The 18,035-nt window shown below is 40.2% G+C and overlaps 1 protein-coding gene across 1 annotated transcript in view; it reads left to right on the forward strand.

Annotated features, from left to right (window-relative positions):
- The window catches only part of brsk2a (BR serine/threonine kinase 2a), a 159,586-nt gene that overhangs the window by 116,973 nt on the left and 24,578 nt on the right, over nucleotides 1–18,035 (forward strand). Inside the window, exons 5-8 of the mRNA XM_053318772.1 lie at nucleotides 9,905–10,021; nucleotides 14,802–14,835; nucleotides 14,984–15,052; nucleotides 16,549–16,695. Of these exons, the coding sequence (XP_053174747.1) occupies nucleotides 9,905–10,021; nucleotides 14,802–14,835; nucleotides 14,984–15,052; nucleotides 16,549–16,695 (367 nt within the window). The remainder of the gene's footprint in view (nucleotides 1–9,904; nucleotides 10,022–14,801; nucleotides 14,836–14,983; nucleotides 15,053–16,548; nucleotides 16,696–18,035) is intronic.

Raw genomic sequence — 18,035 nt, forward strand, 5'->3', positions numbered from 1 at the left:
CTGGTAGAGCAGGGAGGTGGGACAGTGGTCGTTGCCAAAATATAAGCAGGTACGAGTAAGGAAAGAGAGATTTTCACAGAAAGCTGCTCACATACCTACAGTATGTTATTTCATTATCATTAGCAGTTATTCTATTATTATTCCCATAATCTTATCATTTTCTGTATTATAATTAGTTAAATTAAATCATGTAATATGTTATATAGTAGTAAATTAAATTACTAGCTGTTGTGTTTATTATACCTACTTGCTCTAATATAAATAAATCAATGTAAATTTAATGTTCTAATGTCTACTGTAAACCAACGCATTGCTTTATTTAGACTTCATTAGAGAGAGAGAGAGAGAGAGAGAGAGAGAGAGAGAGAGAGAGAGAGAGAGAGAGAGAGAGAGAGAGAGAGAGAGAGAGAGAGAGGGAGAGGGAGAGAGAGGGGGGGGGGGGAGACTGTGAAGTATCCTTGAAAGTTTGATGAAGAAACCAAGCTGGTGGAAAACAGTTGTGGTAAGATATTCTGTGTATCCTGGTGCTGAGTACTAAATGCCTGGGAGATAGATTTGCATAATGTTGCACGGGCAATTAAAAGGAAAGAATTAAACTGATTTGTCACAGAATGATTAGGTGCAGTTGAATTTAAGTAATTATATATGCTTTGCATTCTTGCACTGTATAATTTTTTAGAGGAGGCAATTAAATTTTTTGTTGTTGCTATTTAATAATAAAGCCATTGTGGGAGCTGTTATACACCGTACATGCTACTACATCCTGGTGTCAAAATTATTTGACATTTTACTGATTATCTTAAAGTGATGTGCTTGACTTAATTTTATTGTTTGAATCATCAAACAGGTACTTGATTGGGGAAAATACTAGTGTACAGCTTGAAATTAACAAACCTGTTAATTACCTAAGGGAATGAAAGTTAGACGTATTTTATCAATCTATTTAGATAACTGTGGCTGTTAGAAGAACAGATTATTAGGAAATAGCATTTGTCACAGACATTAACTGCATGTGCATACATGTGGTAAGATTCACCAGCAGATTAATCTCTCTTCCTATTTTACTTTGGTGCCTTGTCTCCAGCTTAGCTCTTCACTTCCCCACACTGACACTCTTAGAAAATGATGCCTTGGAAATATATTTTTTTACCAAATACCTTGATACTAATACTACAATAATGTAGAAATGGCTAACAATGCTTTCCTAAAGTATGTGTACAATGAGAGTTTTGATAAATAATCAAAAGTAGTGTGGATATAATGAGTAAATGGGTAAAGGCAAATAACAGAACAGCTAGAACAATCTGATAAGTTCAGAAAATAAATGTATATTATTATATTTATGTATTTATACATAATGCAGCATTTAAAACCAGGAAAAGCAACACAACACATACATTGCCCAGCCCTACATGAGGTGGATTATTTTGGGATGTTGCTGTACCCACTCGCCCTCCTCCCAACCTCAATTAAGGGGCAAAAGACAGGTACATTCAGCCTTTCTCACCTTCCTTCCGTTCCTACTAATCATCCTAGTATCCCCTCAATAAAAAAGCATTCCTGCAATCATTTCATCCATTTCTACTTGTCTGTGCAGGTGACCTACACAGGCCGTTAGAAGTGCTCCCTTTTCTCTGTGACTCACCATGCAGAGGGGGTAAACGCATTCTCCTCAGCCCTGCTTTTCTGCACAACTCCCATTTTCACTTCTTCTCATTGCCTCATGCTTCCATTCTCTGCCCACGTACTATCCCCTAAATATCTCTCTTAAGCCAGATGGATGTAAGAGTGAATATGAATGAAAGAACGTAGAAGGAAACGGCTGTTTATGACTCAGTGTTTCCTTTGCCTGATTCAGATCGCTCTCTGATTTCGACAGAGTTTTCTTCAAACGGGGAGGAAAAGATAGGGACAAAGTGACGCGTGAGGATAGCTTATAAGAGAGATGAGGCAAGGATAGGTAAGCGTAGGATAAAAACAGACGTGGGAAAGGAATTGTCAGTAAAACACATTTATAATGAATACTAAGGCAGTAAAAGAGTATTCTCATTGTATGTTAATATAGAGTTCATCCCAAGTCACATGAATTGCATCCACGTTTCCTTCACTTATGTCGTTTCCTTGTGTCTTAGTCCCTTCCACTGAGGATGCATGAGAGGAAATGTGTTTTACAGAAACAAGACATCTTTTCCTCTGAAGCATCATGAGAAAGTCCATTTCTGATGACCGCAGCTGATGACTTTTGATGAAGTTTGTGTCTGCACATGCGCACTGTGCTAACACTAATAAAGGTGCACAGTTATCACTGTCAGAGCAGATGTTTCCTCTATGCAGCCTGTTACCTGTTTGACAAACACCTGCATATGAATAAAACCTGCCTTCTGTATTGATACTGTGTACTGATGCACTGACGCATTTCTACCAGCACAATGTGTTTATATTAATTATTTGCATCACATGTGACTGAGTCTAAATGATGATAAATTATGTAAAATACAAATGTGTTTAAAGAGTGTTTTAGCTGACAGACAGATTCTCTCGTCCTTCAATTTTATCATAATAAAAGTTAATTGGAGAAACAACAGATCTTGAAAAGAAAAACCTTTCTAATAAATGAAAAAAGTTATTTTGTCTATCAGACCTACAATTAACAGATTATTAAGTAGATGATGAATCAGAAAACAAATTATATATATGGAGTGATACACTTAAATTTAATCTGTAATCTGTCTTTACTCAGTGATGTTGTGATGTGTCAGATCAGTCCTATCAGCTACAGTGTTCGATCAATAACTGATATCCAATAAGGGGGCTTGTCAGTCTATAAAAGAGTTTCATGAAGGCTGTGCATGTATCCTTTTTCATGGCTCCTCAGAAATCCCTCCTTGCTCCTTGTTCCACCCTCCTCAGAGAAGAAATAAGAGCGTCAGGACGGCCTGCAAAATGGTATCAAGGCAGGAGGAAAATTCAAATGAGGGACTTGGGATGTATCCATAGATCCAATGTCAAACTGTATTTTCCCTCCTCAATAAAATGTGTCTTGTGTTTAGATATTATTTGAAGTCTGCCAATGTGAGAATTGCCTGCCAACCTGTGACTCAGAGCAGAAATTGGTTTCAGCAACAGAACATCACTCCTAGTGCTGCTCTGGATTCAGTTTGTCACTCAAAGTCACAATGACAGAGTGGATGTAGTTAAAATGTAGTCAATGTAAATGGGTTTAAAATATTGATAATTCACTTCCACATTTACCTGAGAGGGGATCCCAGTTTCAACATTATGTGCATCAGGCCAGTTTTGACACTCAATAAAATACACACCTTCTACAGTTTATAGACTCTCCTGAAAAGCCCACATGGCAGTCTGCCAAACTTGCAAACACACAACAGAGACGCAGATTGATTGAGAGGAATAAAGAATATTGTCAATCTGCTTGTCCTCTTTTTACCCAGCTTTTTAACCATAGCGGGTAATGAGAGGTTAAATAAAACCAAAGATAAGAATAAGATAATATAATTAGAACAGCATTTGTTTTCCATCTACACATTTGGCTGCCTTTTTACTGCAATGTTAACTTACCTTAGAAAACCCTGTCTGCTGTGATTTCCTGTGATAAATCTAGTGTGCTATATTTCTTTTCTCAGGGGAGCAATAAAGCTATATTGTATTGATTTTTTCCCATTGTTTCTGAAGCTGCAGCGAGATTATACCCAGGATTCAGCCTGAGGTCAAGTGACACCAAACAAACCCTTGTTTCATTCCCCAATCATTTTGTCCACCCACTCTGTCATATGCTAAACAAGCAGAGATTTGCTTCAATGCAATATACATTTTCATGAGCACGAGCACCCAAGCCATTCAGAGGAAAAAGGGCACAGAAATCAATGAGTGATTTTGTCCTAAGTACAAGATGTTCGGTCCTCCCTCTCATCCCTGTTCCGTTTGTTTAATAATGACTCTGGTCTATTCCTCGTAACCCAGTTAACGACCTTGTGTGTGTGTGTGTGTGTGTGTGTGTGTGTGTGTGTGTGTGTGTGTGTGTGTGTGTGTGTGTGTGTGTGTGTGTGTGTGTGTGTGTGTGTGTGTGTGTTTTTAATACAAAATGATTGTGTGTGGGTGTGAGATAGAGACTATTTGTCACATAAAGTGACTGCCAGCATCCCACCAAGTGAGCCAGAAATTGCTAGTACACCTTGGAGGAGAGCCCTAAAGCTCATCATACATGCACACACACACACACACACACACACACACACACACACACACTAAGTTACACATCCGCCTATCCTCGATACTGATGTGCACATTATTGCCGCCACCTACATGCGTTAGAACAAACACCTGGCCTAAAAGTCACATTAAACCCACGCAGAAGTATCATCCTGCACATCATCCATATCCACCTTTCTCTCTTGCTGGGTGTCTCCCACCCTCGCTTTGTCATTAGCTGCTTTATTCCTCTGGGCTTAAAAAGCCACATCTGTGCATGTCTTTGCTGGCTTACAGTTCCACAGAGGGGAATAAAGCCAGCCACAGGTCATTTTTCTTTTATCAACATATTCATGTCATCAACAAAGTTTCTATTACAGCATATATAATTGTACACTGCAACCATAATAAATATCAAGATACATGCTACATGTGTGTATTAAATAACTAAATAATAAAATAACTATTATTTAAATAACAAAATTATTAAATTACTGTTTTAGCTAATCTAGTAAATGAAATAATTGACAAATCAAGGTATTTCATCACCTTGATGTAAAAATCCTTTCTGCAGCATGCAATACAAGTTGGTCTGTTTATTGGCGTCCATCCTCTGTATATCCGTCCCTCTATTAATAGTGGCCCATGCCCTTGTGGCTTTTTGTGGCTGTGTTTGTTGACATTCTTAGGAGAGTTACCCCAGATGACAGTCTGTCTGTCTGTTGGCCTGCCTGTCTGTAGAAAGCCTATCATCATCATTACGGATGATGGCCTCTAACAACACAGAATGGAAATATTTCTTTCTCTCTCTCCCTCTCTCTTGCTCTCTCTCCTTGTCTTTATAGTTTTCTTCATATTTTCTTCTCCTGCAGTGCCAGTTGAAGTGCTGAGGTCTAACTGGGTGAGAGGAGGGAATGATGTAGAGAGGAGGTGGAATAGAGAAATGGAAATGGGATGGCTAAAATGGGTATGGAAAATGAAGCGGTAGGAGGGCAAATGAAAGGAATAGGTTGGTGTATGGTGTTTTATTTCAGGGGAATAAGCAAGTGTTTGTAAGGGCCTTTGTGAGAAATGTGGGGAAGACTTGTTAAATGAGGGATGTGAAGAAATTAAGCATGCATCTTTGTGGAGAATAAAGGTTAAGATAACCACATATGAGGTAATGAAAAGGAGTATTCACCTTTCCAATGTTGAACAAGGCATTATTGACTATTTTAAGAGGATTTACGGTCCATTGTGGCTGTTGTATTAGATGTGTGGTGTTGCTATGGCTTTTTAATATCTATGCCACTACTTCACTCCAATGCACCTCTGACAGCTTGTCTGTTTATTCTGCCTTGAAGGTCCACTGCTCCTCCTATCTCCTCCAGTCAAACTCTTCTGGATTAAGAGCAAACGCCAGGTTGCACACACAGATTTGGCACAACAAAGCAAATAGTTTGTTTATTACAGATCTAGCCATCATTGTAATCCCACTTTTTAGTCACTGCATTACATGCAACAATGCATTACTTCCCCAGTGTTGCTCAAAACCCCAGAGGGATAGATAGGAATGCCCCATATGGCACAAGGAATGCTCTTGTAACCAGTCAGTGGAGAGACAAATCTTGTGTAGAAAAGTACACATCTCCTTCCACTCAATTCTAATCCTGTTTTAATGCAAATTATATGAGAGGTGACTACTGAAATGTGTGGGGCACCAGTGTGAAGAAGCGCTAAGTACTGTAGTTAACCAAGATAACTTCATGTGAGAGATCATGTGAGATCAAATGAGACCAAGGGTAATATGATGGGAGGAAACAAATTCAGCTTTGGCAATTTGGGGGAAAAATGGCTGATTCTGAAATTGTTGTTTCGATGGCTGAGTGCAATTCACTACTATGGGAAATTTACCACTATATAATAATATATTGTTGTCACTTCACACTACACAATCAGACAATATTCTGTGCATGGGCAATGCACAATGGAAGCTGTCACTTGTTTAATGACTATTGCTTGGTTTAATGTTTGCTGTGTGATACTTTTTTAGAATTGTCAGTCCTCGAACAACAATCATTGTCACAATGATTATATAAGACATCACTATAAAATGGTGGATATTGTAGTGGACCTGAGGCTTAGTAAATTTCACAAAGTGCAGTGATTAGTGATTTTAAGGGTTAACTTAGGACAGGCTGCAAATCTGCTAGATAGCATAGATACATTACATAACATTACATTGCATTACATGTTTCCTATACGTTTTCTGTTTTGTTTCTGTTAAGTAAACAAAAAATAAATGCATATAGTAAATAGTGAAAAGTGTAAGAATAGCAATAGTATGTGTGTATTTTCATCATGGTGCTGAACAGTGTAGCTAATACAGTCAGGACAGTGTCATGTAGGACACCTGTAGGCCATTGTTATTAGCTAACTAAAGTAAGTTGACAACTTAGAGAGGATGAGTCGTAACCCTTAAATTTATATTGCTGTGACCACACTTGCGCCTACCTGCCACTAATTTCCTATCTGTACTGGAATAATATTTTAGCAAAATTCCAAACACGTTCAGCAATGACTTGCTTTAAGCTTTAAGCAAAAATGCAAAACACAGACCAATTCCATTTGACCGCAACAAAAGAAAAAGACAACTTTATCATTCTCATCCCTCATTGCTCTTAATACACAATTAACCCCAATGGCTAATGAACGATTGTGCTGAGCACATCCAAGTCAGCAGTCAGAATATTGTCCTCTTTTGCTAATGCGATTGAATATTAGCCTGAAGCATTTCTAGTGTTTGGTCTCTCTCTAATTGGGTCAACAGAATCCTAAAAAAGTTTGAGAGAAAAATGGAAAGATAGAAAGAGGAAGATGACACGTAGGTGTGCTGGAGGCTAACTAGGTGCATTTCATCTTACTATGATGTTAAAAACCCTCTTCAGCTAACAATAATGGTACCAGAATAGCTTTCATGCTTCATGAAAATGCAAAAACAGGTGTGCCATTTTCCAAGCATGTTAATATGTCAAAAAGATGCATTTGAGCCATTAGCATTGGTTTGAAGTGCTCTGGCTTAGCTAATTAGTGCCACATATCTCGGTGTGATGACACAGTTTTTAACAAGAGGCAATATTAAATATGGTGGTATGTCAAAATGTGTCACCATGGGAAAAGTATATTTTACTTGGGCTGGAGAGTGTAGTTACAATACTGCTCATCATCATAAACATGTTTAGGATATTAAGGGGATGTGAGCCCCAAGAGGACAGAGTCATTAAAACCTTCTGTAAAACAAAACATATCAGCATGGTAGGTGCAAATGATCACAGGCAATTAAGAGCTTGGTGTTAGATTGCAAGAATCATGTCTTAACAGCTCCATTGGGGTGTAATGCTTGCTCAGACAGCATGTAGACCCATGTGCACCCTGTAAATTACACTTGACAGCATTGTAAGAGCTTAGATGAAGGTAGAACTGTTAGTCATACTTAAATAGGTGGGTTATTTTCTTTGGTATTTTTTATTTTTCTATTCTATTCATGTCCTATGATATGAGGTGAGCATGGCAATAAAAGTTATGCTGTTTTGTTTTCTGCAGGGCCACCTTTGCAAAAACACATATACCTGTACAGTCTTGACATTTAAGATATTTTGGTAAAAGGCATTTCCCCAACACTCCCAGATTTCTGGAAAGAAAACCTACAGTTACATTCAAGCTCATTGCAGCTGTTGAACTAGTTTAACAGCAGTCCCTCCTGCATGACATATGAGTGCAACATAGAGATATCCCCACCGCAAGGCCTGCTGTGTGAGCAAGATTACAGTAGCAAAGTGCAGCGTAATGTGTCAGAGAGGCAGTTTAATGTCCTATTATGGATACCAGGGTCCTGACAACCAATAAAGCATCCAGATGCAATTTGTCCTCTTGATGCTGTCGGTAGATAAATATGTTGTTGACCTCTTCCTTTTGTGGATCAGTCCCTCAAGCTTTGTCTCTTTGTGTGTTACATGTGATAGGCCTTTTATTACACAGTGTTTATGCAATGTCTTTGTGTCTTATAGATAATGATTTAGCGTGCATTTTTGCATCTAAGGCTGAGAGTACTTAGATATGTGTTATTCTGGTGAGGCTGTTAGCACCAAGAGCATCTTCCATCTCCCTCATGTCATCAATAGTAAATAATGTTTGAACTGTCTTAAACCCCAGCCACAATCAGTGCTGTGGTTGCTGTTGCTTTTGTCTCTTATGTCACACCAAATTATTTAATGTTGTCAAGGGCCTGTCGTCTGGTCCCTGCCTCTACAAAGTTTAAACTTACTCAGTCTTTTGTAGCCTTAATCTGTCTGCAACATTTTGTTCCTGGGAGAAACATTATTTTAATGCATCATTTAATCAGGTGTGTCGTCAGTGGAATTATGGGAGGCTTATAAATACATACCTCGTAAATACCCGGCACAACCAACAGTCTCACACTGGTGTCCACTGAGCAGTTTGGTCAATGTTTGTTCCCTCCTCTTGCGCTTTGACAGTATTAGTTAAAAGACTAACTCTTAGGCTACTGACATCGCTGCCAAATGATGGTTGTGTGAATTGATAAAGGTTTTAGCCTGGGGAGAACTGTTTTAGATGCTATCTGTGTTTTATTTCAATTATAGCAGGGATCACAGAGACTGCCAGTGTGATAACAAACCAGCTGACAGCTAATCCCTCAGGACAGGAAACGAGTTGTACAGCGGCTGATGTCATCTAAGGTTAAACGTCCATTGTGATGAGGCACTCTTCAAAGGCTAACTCATCCAGCTATTGTTCTTCTCCCCTTTCTATCATTATTAGTCTAAAGAGGAGATGAAAGTCTAGTTCATGCCATTCTGACATCCCTGTTGCTCTATAATTTTTTACAAAAAGCACAGAGGGAGATAAGCAAGTATACATATACTACAGTATACAAGAATATAGAAGAGAAAGATGGATGGATATCACTGTATGGACACATACATGTGTTCAATTTTTATGGCAGTTCCCTCAGCCTTAATAGACATCACAAGAGCAGCACAGTATGATGTAAGACTACCCTCGACCCGGGAAGAGATGTTAAATGCACACTAATGCTACTCTGCTTTTGAACAGTCACTCATCAAAATTGAGATTTTAACCCCTGACACAGCAACAGCATATGTGATATGAGAAAGATATTCCTCTCAATCGTCCCTTTTAAGGAGGGAGATGGTGTCCGCTGGATATTATCCCCCTCGCTGAGTTTAGTGGTAATGAATGGCAGCTAATGAACACCACCTCTGCGGCTGGCTCCCCTTGATGCCCTTTGCTCAGCCAGTTTGCTGGTGGCTGTCTGGTAGATGAGAGGAAGGGGATGAGGGGAGAAGAGGGAGGGAAACAGAAGGAGAAAAGGACACAGCAGGGGGCTGTCACACCTCGTACCAGCCCAGCGCTGAGGTGGGAGCCTCTAGTTTCAGCATGGACAGATCAAAGGCAGAGGTGGTGCAGGGAGGAGGAGGACGCACAGCAACAGGTTAAGATGCTGTGTTGCTCACAGTTGTGTGCATGTATTTGGATCCAAGCTTGATCCACAGGTGTTTCATAGACCTTGCGGCACACCTCTCTTTTCACCTCAGTTTCCCTAGTTTATATAACATATCATGAGCTCTTTTATGTTTCATTAACTGCTTTATGTTTCTGTCCCACTATCTTTCAGCCACAGGGATCTGAAGCCAGAGAACCTGTTGCTAGATGAAAAGAACAACATCAGGATAGCAGACTTCGGTATGGCCTCCCTTCAGGTTGGAGACAGTCTGCTGGAAACCAGCTGTGGGTGAGTAATACAGAACCTATTCTAATGTATTCTAGTGTAATAAACATCTGACTCACATCCTATGCAGTTGGAATATAGATGATGTTAAAGGTAAAACAATAAGTCATAGTTGGGGGTACGGGGAGTTGCCAGTGTGCAACAGAGAGAAATGATGAGGAGAGGAAAGCTACACAGATGACGAGTGGAGCTATCAAGCCCTCTGCTAGGTGTCGTACTCTCAAAGCCTCCATTATCAGACAGTGTTGATCTCTTGAGGAGAGACTGTTGGTGTCTCTCACAGAGTGTGCTATCTGGCTGTGAGCATGGCCAGGGCCATGGTCACACATTACTGCTCTCCATCCCCTCATATCTGATGCTGGGTTTTTATGACCTGGTAGTCACGACCACACCAGGCCCATCAATCCCACAACAACTGTAATGAATTTGCTTGCAGGAAAAGTCACTTTCAAAGTGTGAGGGCTACACTCGAATGAAGACTGAAGTTCCAATATTGTGAGAGTGTTTCTATTTAATCCTGAAATCTAGTAAACTGTGTGCAGGGTCAGATTTGTCAATAAAAGAAGCAACCTAGATGACATCTAGGTGCATAAAGTGTCAGCAAGAGGAAGATTTCACAGCTGTACTGGAAGTGGTTCTCCAAATTGTTTTATTTCATCTTTACATGAAATTCACAATAGAATTGAGACTTCAGTATGTAAGCACAACTGGCTAGAGGTATACATTAAGCAACCAGTTTGAATTTTTTCTTTGTTTCTTTCATTTCATTTCTCGATTCACTAAAATTTTATATGCTGACTGAAATAGTAGAAAAGTTCAGTTTAAAAAAGTCTGATAGTATGGATAGCCCATTAGATGTAAACAGTGAGGCCTAGGGCTGTTGTTCAGATTCCTGGTGATCTGGATGCCTTGGGGAGAATCTTTGCTCTGTGGTGGCACATGACACTGCATGCAGGGGCGTCAGATAGAGAGGCCCTGTGACATCTGTCTTAAGCTCAGACCTGATTCTGTCCAGATTATACCACCAAATCAGCCACAACTGAAATTACACACACTTGCATTCGTGCAATACAACAAACACACATGCCCACACAGGCTTAGTTCATCCCTAACCTCTAAGACCCTTTGTCCTCAGCTTTTTTGGTTGTCTCTCAATCTGTCTCTTTCTGTCTCTGACTCCCTCCCTTCCTACAATAGATGCACACACACAAACAACCATTCAGTTGAAACTGTTGCATAATTTTTTGCCAGCAGCATCACAGCGCCTAAGCTCTCAGGACTCATCTGTAGAGTTCAGTCCAACTGAATTCAGTGTGCATATCTATCTGCAAGTAAATTGTAGACGATTGAATCATTCTGTGGCCATGATGACCACACTGAAGTGTTTCCTTTTCCTAGAAAGGCCAAAGAGGGTGACAGTTCTGACTCAGCTGTTCTGAGTAGACCAACTAAATTCTAAAATTGATTGTATTCTGCTTCCAGCATATCTGCTTTCCCATCCAGGTGCAGTGCATCTGCTTAGTCCCCTGTGTACATTTACAAAGTGCTAAAGGTATTTGTTGCAAGGGGGAACACAGAGCTGTCTTACAAAGATGCTCGGACACAAACCACACACCCACACACACATGCACGTACGCACACACGCACACATGCACGCACGCACAGGTAAGCAAACTAGGTCTCTTTTCATTCCACTCTCAGTTCCATCACAATACCTCACAGGAATGTGTTGGCACCATCTATGTTTGTTTCTGTCTGTATGCCGATGCCAAATACATGTGAATGTGCCATTCACTGTATGTGTGGTTATTGATTGTTCATGCTCTTCTGACTGTCCCATCTCTAAGTGTAGATATGACAGTTTTTAATTAAACACATTTATCTGGCCGCCTCTCACCATGCAGCAGTCTGACACAAATGTATTCAATTTGCCACGGGTAATGGAGCTGAGTGAAGATGAGACTAGTCCCAGGTAAAGTGGGGTGGGGGAGCCTCAGAGTACATATATAAATACGTGTAGACATACACACATACAGATGAGCAGAGGCATTGACAAGCACATACAAATATCAATGCAGGAATGCACACATAACATCTCTCTCTCTCTCTCTCTCTCTCTCTCTCTCTCTCTCTCTCTCTCTCTCTCTCTCTCTCTCTCTCTCTCTCTCTCTCTCTCTCTCTCTCTCTCTCTCTCTCTCTCTCTCTCTCTCTCTCTCGCGGTCTGCATTTGCCCAGCTGTGAGTTCATCAGGGTTTGCTGTTTGTTTATTTCTGTTAGACTGATGAAAATAAATTATCTTGTATGATGTGAATAGCCGCAAAAATGTTGGTGGAAAAGACTAAATGAGCTTCATGTCTCTGTTTCTCAGTGTAGCCTGTCCACACTTCACACTTCCCATTCTCCCCTGAACTCACATCTCTTAAGCTCACAATACCCTCTCTTGTATATTGTGTGCAATCTTCTGTAAGGGACATGGTAAGCTTATGGTAAATGTATGAATCTTTGTTTGAAATCGGAATCCAGAGATCTCTCTGCAAACACTCTAACACTGAGAAGCCCTTCAGTGTAGATAAAACAGCTTTCCATCATCTTTATCATTTTTGTTTCCCCACTTTAGCAGTCTGTGCTGCTTGAGTTACAATCTTAGGTCCTTAACAAAATGCATTTTTGTCTTTATGCTATCAAGAAAGCCACTTACAGCAGCAACATATTGTAACACTATACCGCTATTTGTTGCCCTCAAAATGTAGCTAAAGTGCTTCCAAGTCCTGTCAGTTGTTTTTATTGTTATGAATTTGCACTAGGCAGTGTTAGGCTGAGAGAGTAAATGAGCTTTAGCAAATAGCAAGACAAGCCTAATGATATATCAGCCCACGCACAACTGTTCTTCAAAAGACTGGATTTCATATACATGATGACTAACAATTCACTACATCTTTCTGTCAATAAGGTTTTTTTGTGAGAATAAAAAGTGTTATTGAATGTGTTTGGGTTGAGATTATTGTATCACCATACAGTCTGATAGTTGTTTTGAAGTTGAGCCTCTGCTGTCAGCAAGTACACTACAGTTCCAATTGCCGAATGATCATACTGCGCCCTCTCATTCTCTGAAGTATGTACTCCCAAGTCGAACTTTCCAAGTCCAAACTAACAAGTACACACATCTAAACTTAGCGTACTTGCTATTGAGAAAGGCGTCAAATTGGTGTCAGTTAAAGTCTGGCACATTTCTTGGGGGCTTGGTTGCCATTTCCTGTATCTGCCACTTCCTGTATCTGTTGTTTTAAACTTAAAGCCCTCAATACCAGGTTTTGAACTAATCTTGTTCACTTTGGTCAGAGAGAAGTGGCTCTTACAGTTTTCTATTTTTCATTAGTGTTCAATTCATGATGGAAATGGAGTATGGGCTCTCACGTGTGGCCAGAATTTAATCAGTCAGTGAATATACTTTATTTACACCTATAATTAAGTTTGTTTACACCCATAATTAATTTAAGCCATAAAAATGTTGAACAAGATCCATGTTTCATTATGTGTGTGTAGACATTTGTTTCAAAGAGTTTTAGCGAGGAATAGTTAGAAATGCACCATAGCATTATGTTCATTTTGAGTATAAAGTGGAGATCTTTTAAACATACAGGTGACATGACTTTAATTGATTGTCCTAATATTGACAAATAAGAATTCAGCTCAAACAGAAAGCTGACATGCTCATATTCTGGTATTTATCTTCACCCTGTGTTTGCCACCTCAAGCCTCTACAAATAATGAGTTTATGTTCACGCTGGTTCCAGCTGTGACTCGTGTGTTGTGGCACTGATGAGGCATTACTAGTGCAAATATCAGGCTTGCTTAGTTTTTTTTTGTTGTTTTTTAAATTCCTCACTCATCTTCATAATGCACTATGACACTTGCAATCAGGACAGCAGTATTTGCATAGGCCATTGACATGGTGGCAGTGTTTGTTATTGGCCAGTATTTTGACAGCCAGAAGAAGCTAATGGGCACCATGTTTACAGACCTTAGATAGACTCTCATTAGAGACAAATATATTGCTATTAAATAATACTGAAGGCGGTGGAAGATAGGTCACCTGGTCAAGGAGTTTGGAAAGATAGGTTGGCTGATTTGTTTTTGTTTTTTGTATGATACCACATGAGAAAAAGAAACATCCTGAAATGAAAATCTCCTGTTATTACCCTTTTCATTTCACAATGCTGTATTTGGCAGTCTGGCAATGTCTAAGAATGTAAAAGTGCCACTGTGTATGTATAGAATAACAAGTCACTCCACAGCTGCTCCACTCATCTGTAGCCATTGGCTTATGCAGCAGCCGTTGCGGGGTAGCTCCATAAATCTTCATACGATATTGATGTGTCAATCTAGTCATTGGGTTTACTGTCAGCCTATCCAGGTGCTGTAAAGATTAGTAGGTCTGTTCATCGTCTGCTGTGAGAGGATGCCCTTGAGTGAGCAAGCAGGAGGACATCCAAATACCCTCAGGATGTCTAAACTCCTGAAGCACATCTTGATCTATGTTCACTAGAGACATTTATTGTCAACTCACATTGTTCTTTTCACATTTTCATACAGTGGTTTGTGCCAGTTTAATGTTTGCTGTGTCATGATTGTATAACCCTGACTTACTTTGCAGTACGGCTGGCGAAGTTCAGATAGCAGTGACAGTATGAAAAAGCCCTGAAATAACCTAGATTTCTTCCCTCTCTTTCTGTTACTTTCCTTATTCACTCACTGTTTGCGTGTTTCTCTGTCATTCCAACAGATCTCCACACTACGCCTGTCCAGAGGTCATCAGGGTGAGTCATAATGTTAAGATTCCTTCTTCTCTCTTAGCCGTACCTCATATGCTCTTTTATTAGCCCCTTTTTACAGGCCTCCAATCTTTTTTTAAAAAACAATCTTCACACTGTCCAAACCCACTAACAAACTCTCTTTTGTCCTTAGGGAGAGAAGTATGACGGGAGGAAAGCAGACGTCTGGAGCTGTGGGGTCATTCTTTTTGCCCTGTTGGTGGTGAGTGCCAGCTTGTTCTCTACTAACTGCTAGTGATTGGACTGACATTCAGTTTAGAATTCTCCAGAGAAATATGGCATCATATAATTTTACCTAACTCTTCCTTCATAGCCAGCAGTATGTCTAAACTTTGTACCAGCTGTAATGGATTAAAAGCAGAAAGTGAGTGAGCCGTGCGACAGTACAGTCATGACTTTGCACTCTGGTTGTTGACTCGAGGTTGACCTCAGTTGAATGAGAAGATGGAGTAAGCTTGAAGTCGGCAAACACAAACTCAGGATACAAGGAGATAAATCAGAAGTCTTAACATTTAGAAGGTCTTACCATAAAAATGTTACAAAGACTCCCTCGAGCTGATTCTTGTGCAATAGAAGCTCAGAGAATAGAAGTATCTTTTTATTCATTATCCTGTATCCTCACACGATGCTGTATCCATAATCAGGTCTATTCTCTAGCTACATTATGTCTGTGGTTCCCCAGCCGTGCAGCCCTGAAGCTTTGTTTCATCAACAGCTGTACTGTAGTTCCTACACACTCCTGCTCCATGAATAATTCATGCAGTCAAACTGAAAGAAGAGAGCCCAAAATAAATACCAACGCTAACAGGGCGTCTTCGTGGCCACAGGCCCTGTGTATTTGTCTTTGTTTTTGCCTCTTTCTCCCTCACTCCGTGTCTTTCTGTCGCGTGTTTGTTTGTGTCTGTGTACTTGTATTAAGGACAGTCTCCCTTACTCTCATGTTGCGTAAACCTAATGTTGTTTACCGTTGTATCCAACGTGACCGTACTTCTCTCGATATAAACAAAAGCTTTTCCCTGTTGCTGTATGACTGTAGATGAATACTGTCTTTCTCCAGTTCGTCCTGCTGCCTGGCTGCGAGATAACCATTTGTCTGATTGTGGGAGACACTCATACTCCCCAGCAGTTAAGCTTCGTTCAGATCATCTGTTACACAAGCGTGCCCTCTTTTTTTTCTCTACCTCTCTTCATTTCTCAGACTTTCTCACCCTTTTCCTCTTTCTCTGGTTGTGTCTTCTGGTGGAGGTTGTCATTCATCAAACAGCCACATCTGTGAGGTGTCAGCTCACTCTGATAAATGACTCTGATGAGAGAATGCTAAATGAACGAGGTAAATGAGAAAGCTGGGTAATTATTAGAAAAGCCCTGTTTTCAGCTTACCGCTGTTTATTATTTATTTTGCAATGCAGCTGAGGGCAGGATGCTCTAATTGGAGAATTGAACAAGTTGAGAAAGCAAGCTTGTTCTTTAAGTTGTGCAGGATTAAGACTCAAAATGTGTTTTCATTTCTTCTGGCGAGCCGTCGACCTTATTCTTCTTCTTCTTTTCTGCGCTTGATTCGTTGAAGGCTTTTTTGCTGTTCTAATGCTGCCATTAAAACAAGTACAAACAGTTTCTTCTCTACTTTTTTCAACATCAACATCTTTATTATTTCCAATATCCTTCTTCTCACTTTGGATCTTTTCTGTATCTCTTCAGGGCGCCCTGCCGTTCGATGACGACAACCTGAGAAATCTTCTGGAGAAGGTGAAGTTGGGAGTGTTTCACATGCCCCACTTTATCCCTCCAGACTGTCAGAACCTTCTCCGGGGCATGATTGAAGTGGATGCTACCAAAAGACTAACGGTAAGTTCAGTTAAGAGACTGGATGAAGATGAACACACCATTATGATTATGTCCACCTACTTTGTGTACTTCTGCTCTGGGGCTGTTTGTAACGGTTTGCATGATGTGCTTCTTCAGTGCATGTACAGTACCAGTCAAAAGTTTGGACACACTTTGTCATTAAAGCAAATGGCAAGGCGTGTCCAAACTTTTGACTGGTACTGTAGGTACACAGTAAATTTGCATCTTGTTTTTCACAGTTCATACATTCTTAGTGATCTTACTTATATCTGCAGTGGATATTTTATATTCATAGTCTACAACCAGTACTGTTTACTAATCATGTTGTAGAAGCAGCTAAACATGTTTGGATGTTGTTTGAGACAGCATTCACGTGGGGGAAAAAAACACAGACGTATCAGGTCTGGGTTAAGAAAGGAAAATCATTAGTTTGTAGATACGCAGCAAGCTGGGAAATGTTGTAATGCTCCAAGGAGAGCGCAGGATGGCAGAGATACACACACAAACTAAAGTGGCTAATATCAACTCAACGCTGCCAAGTCAACCATTTTCTTTTTGTTTGTTTCTTCTTTCCTCCCTTGTGTTCCGAATGTGTTTTCCTCATCCCTTATTCTATGTGAGTTCTTCCTCAAGTACAGGATGTGAATTCAAGAGAGGACTGCTGTTTGTATTCTCTCCCTCTGCACTGTTTTGGTGTACTCATCACAATGCCCGTCCCTTTCTACGCTGCAACTGTTCACCTTGGTGAGGTGGCAGGAAGGGCAGAGAGTCAGGACGAGAGAAAAAGAGAGGGATGGACAAAGAGAAAATATTCAATATTCAATAAAAAAACAGTGTGTTAGCATTGCAAATATAGTGACACCCCCCTTCACTGGGTAGTAATACATCATTTCCCCACACTCTCACTATCTCTCACAGTGTCAGTATGATGTCAGCTAATATGAAAATGTGAGACACCAGTAAAAAGAAAAGTCAAAAGAAAGAGATGCTTCTTTGCAGTAGAATTCACAAGTTTAAGATGTAGCCCTTCAGATACTGTAAATTAAGTATTGAACCATTAACTTGAGAGACCCCACTTCTTTGGTATGCTGTATGTACACTATATGCTTTATTTTTCTGTCCTCTCCTGCCTGACGAGTACAGGTCACCCTGAGATCCCCTAGCTATGTCAACCAGCCTCCAGCACTGTCCTCGACAAAGGGTTACACACAGGCCAAACTGCTGGGAGAGAATATGCTACCTGTCCACCCCCCTCCTGTGCATGAGAGCTCCAAACAGAGCTCCGGGGATGTGTTGTAACCTCACAGAATGTCAAATAGCCCTGTTAGATTGAGCATTCT

Source organism: Scomber japonicus, chromosome 5, assembly GCF_027409825.1.
Source record: "Scomber japonicus isolate fScoJap1 chromosome 5, fScoJap1.pri, whole genome shotgun sequence".
Classification (NCBI taxonomy): domain Eukaryota; kingdom Metazoa; phylum Chordata; class Actinopteri; order Scombriformes; family Scombridae; genus Scomber; species Scomber japonicus.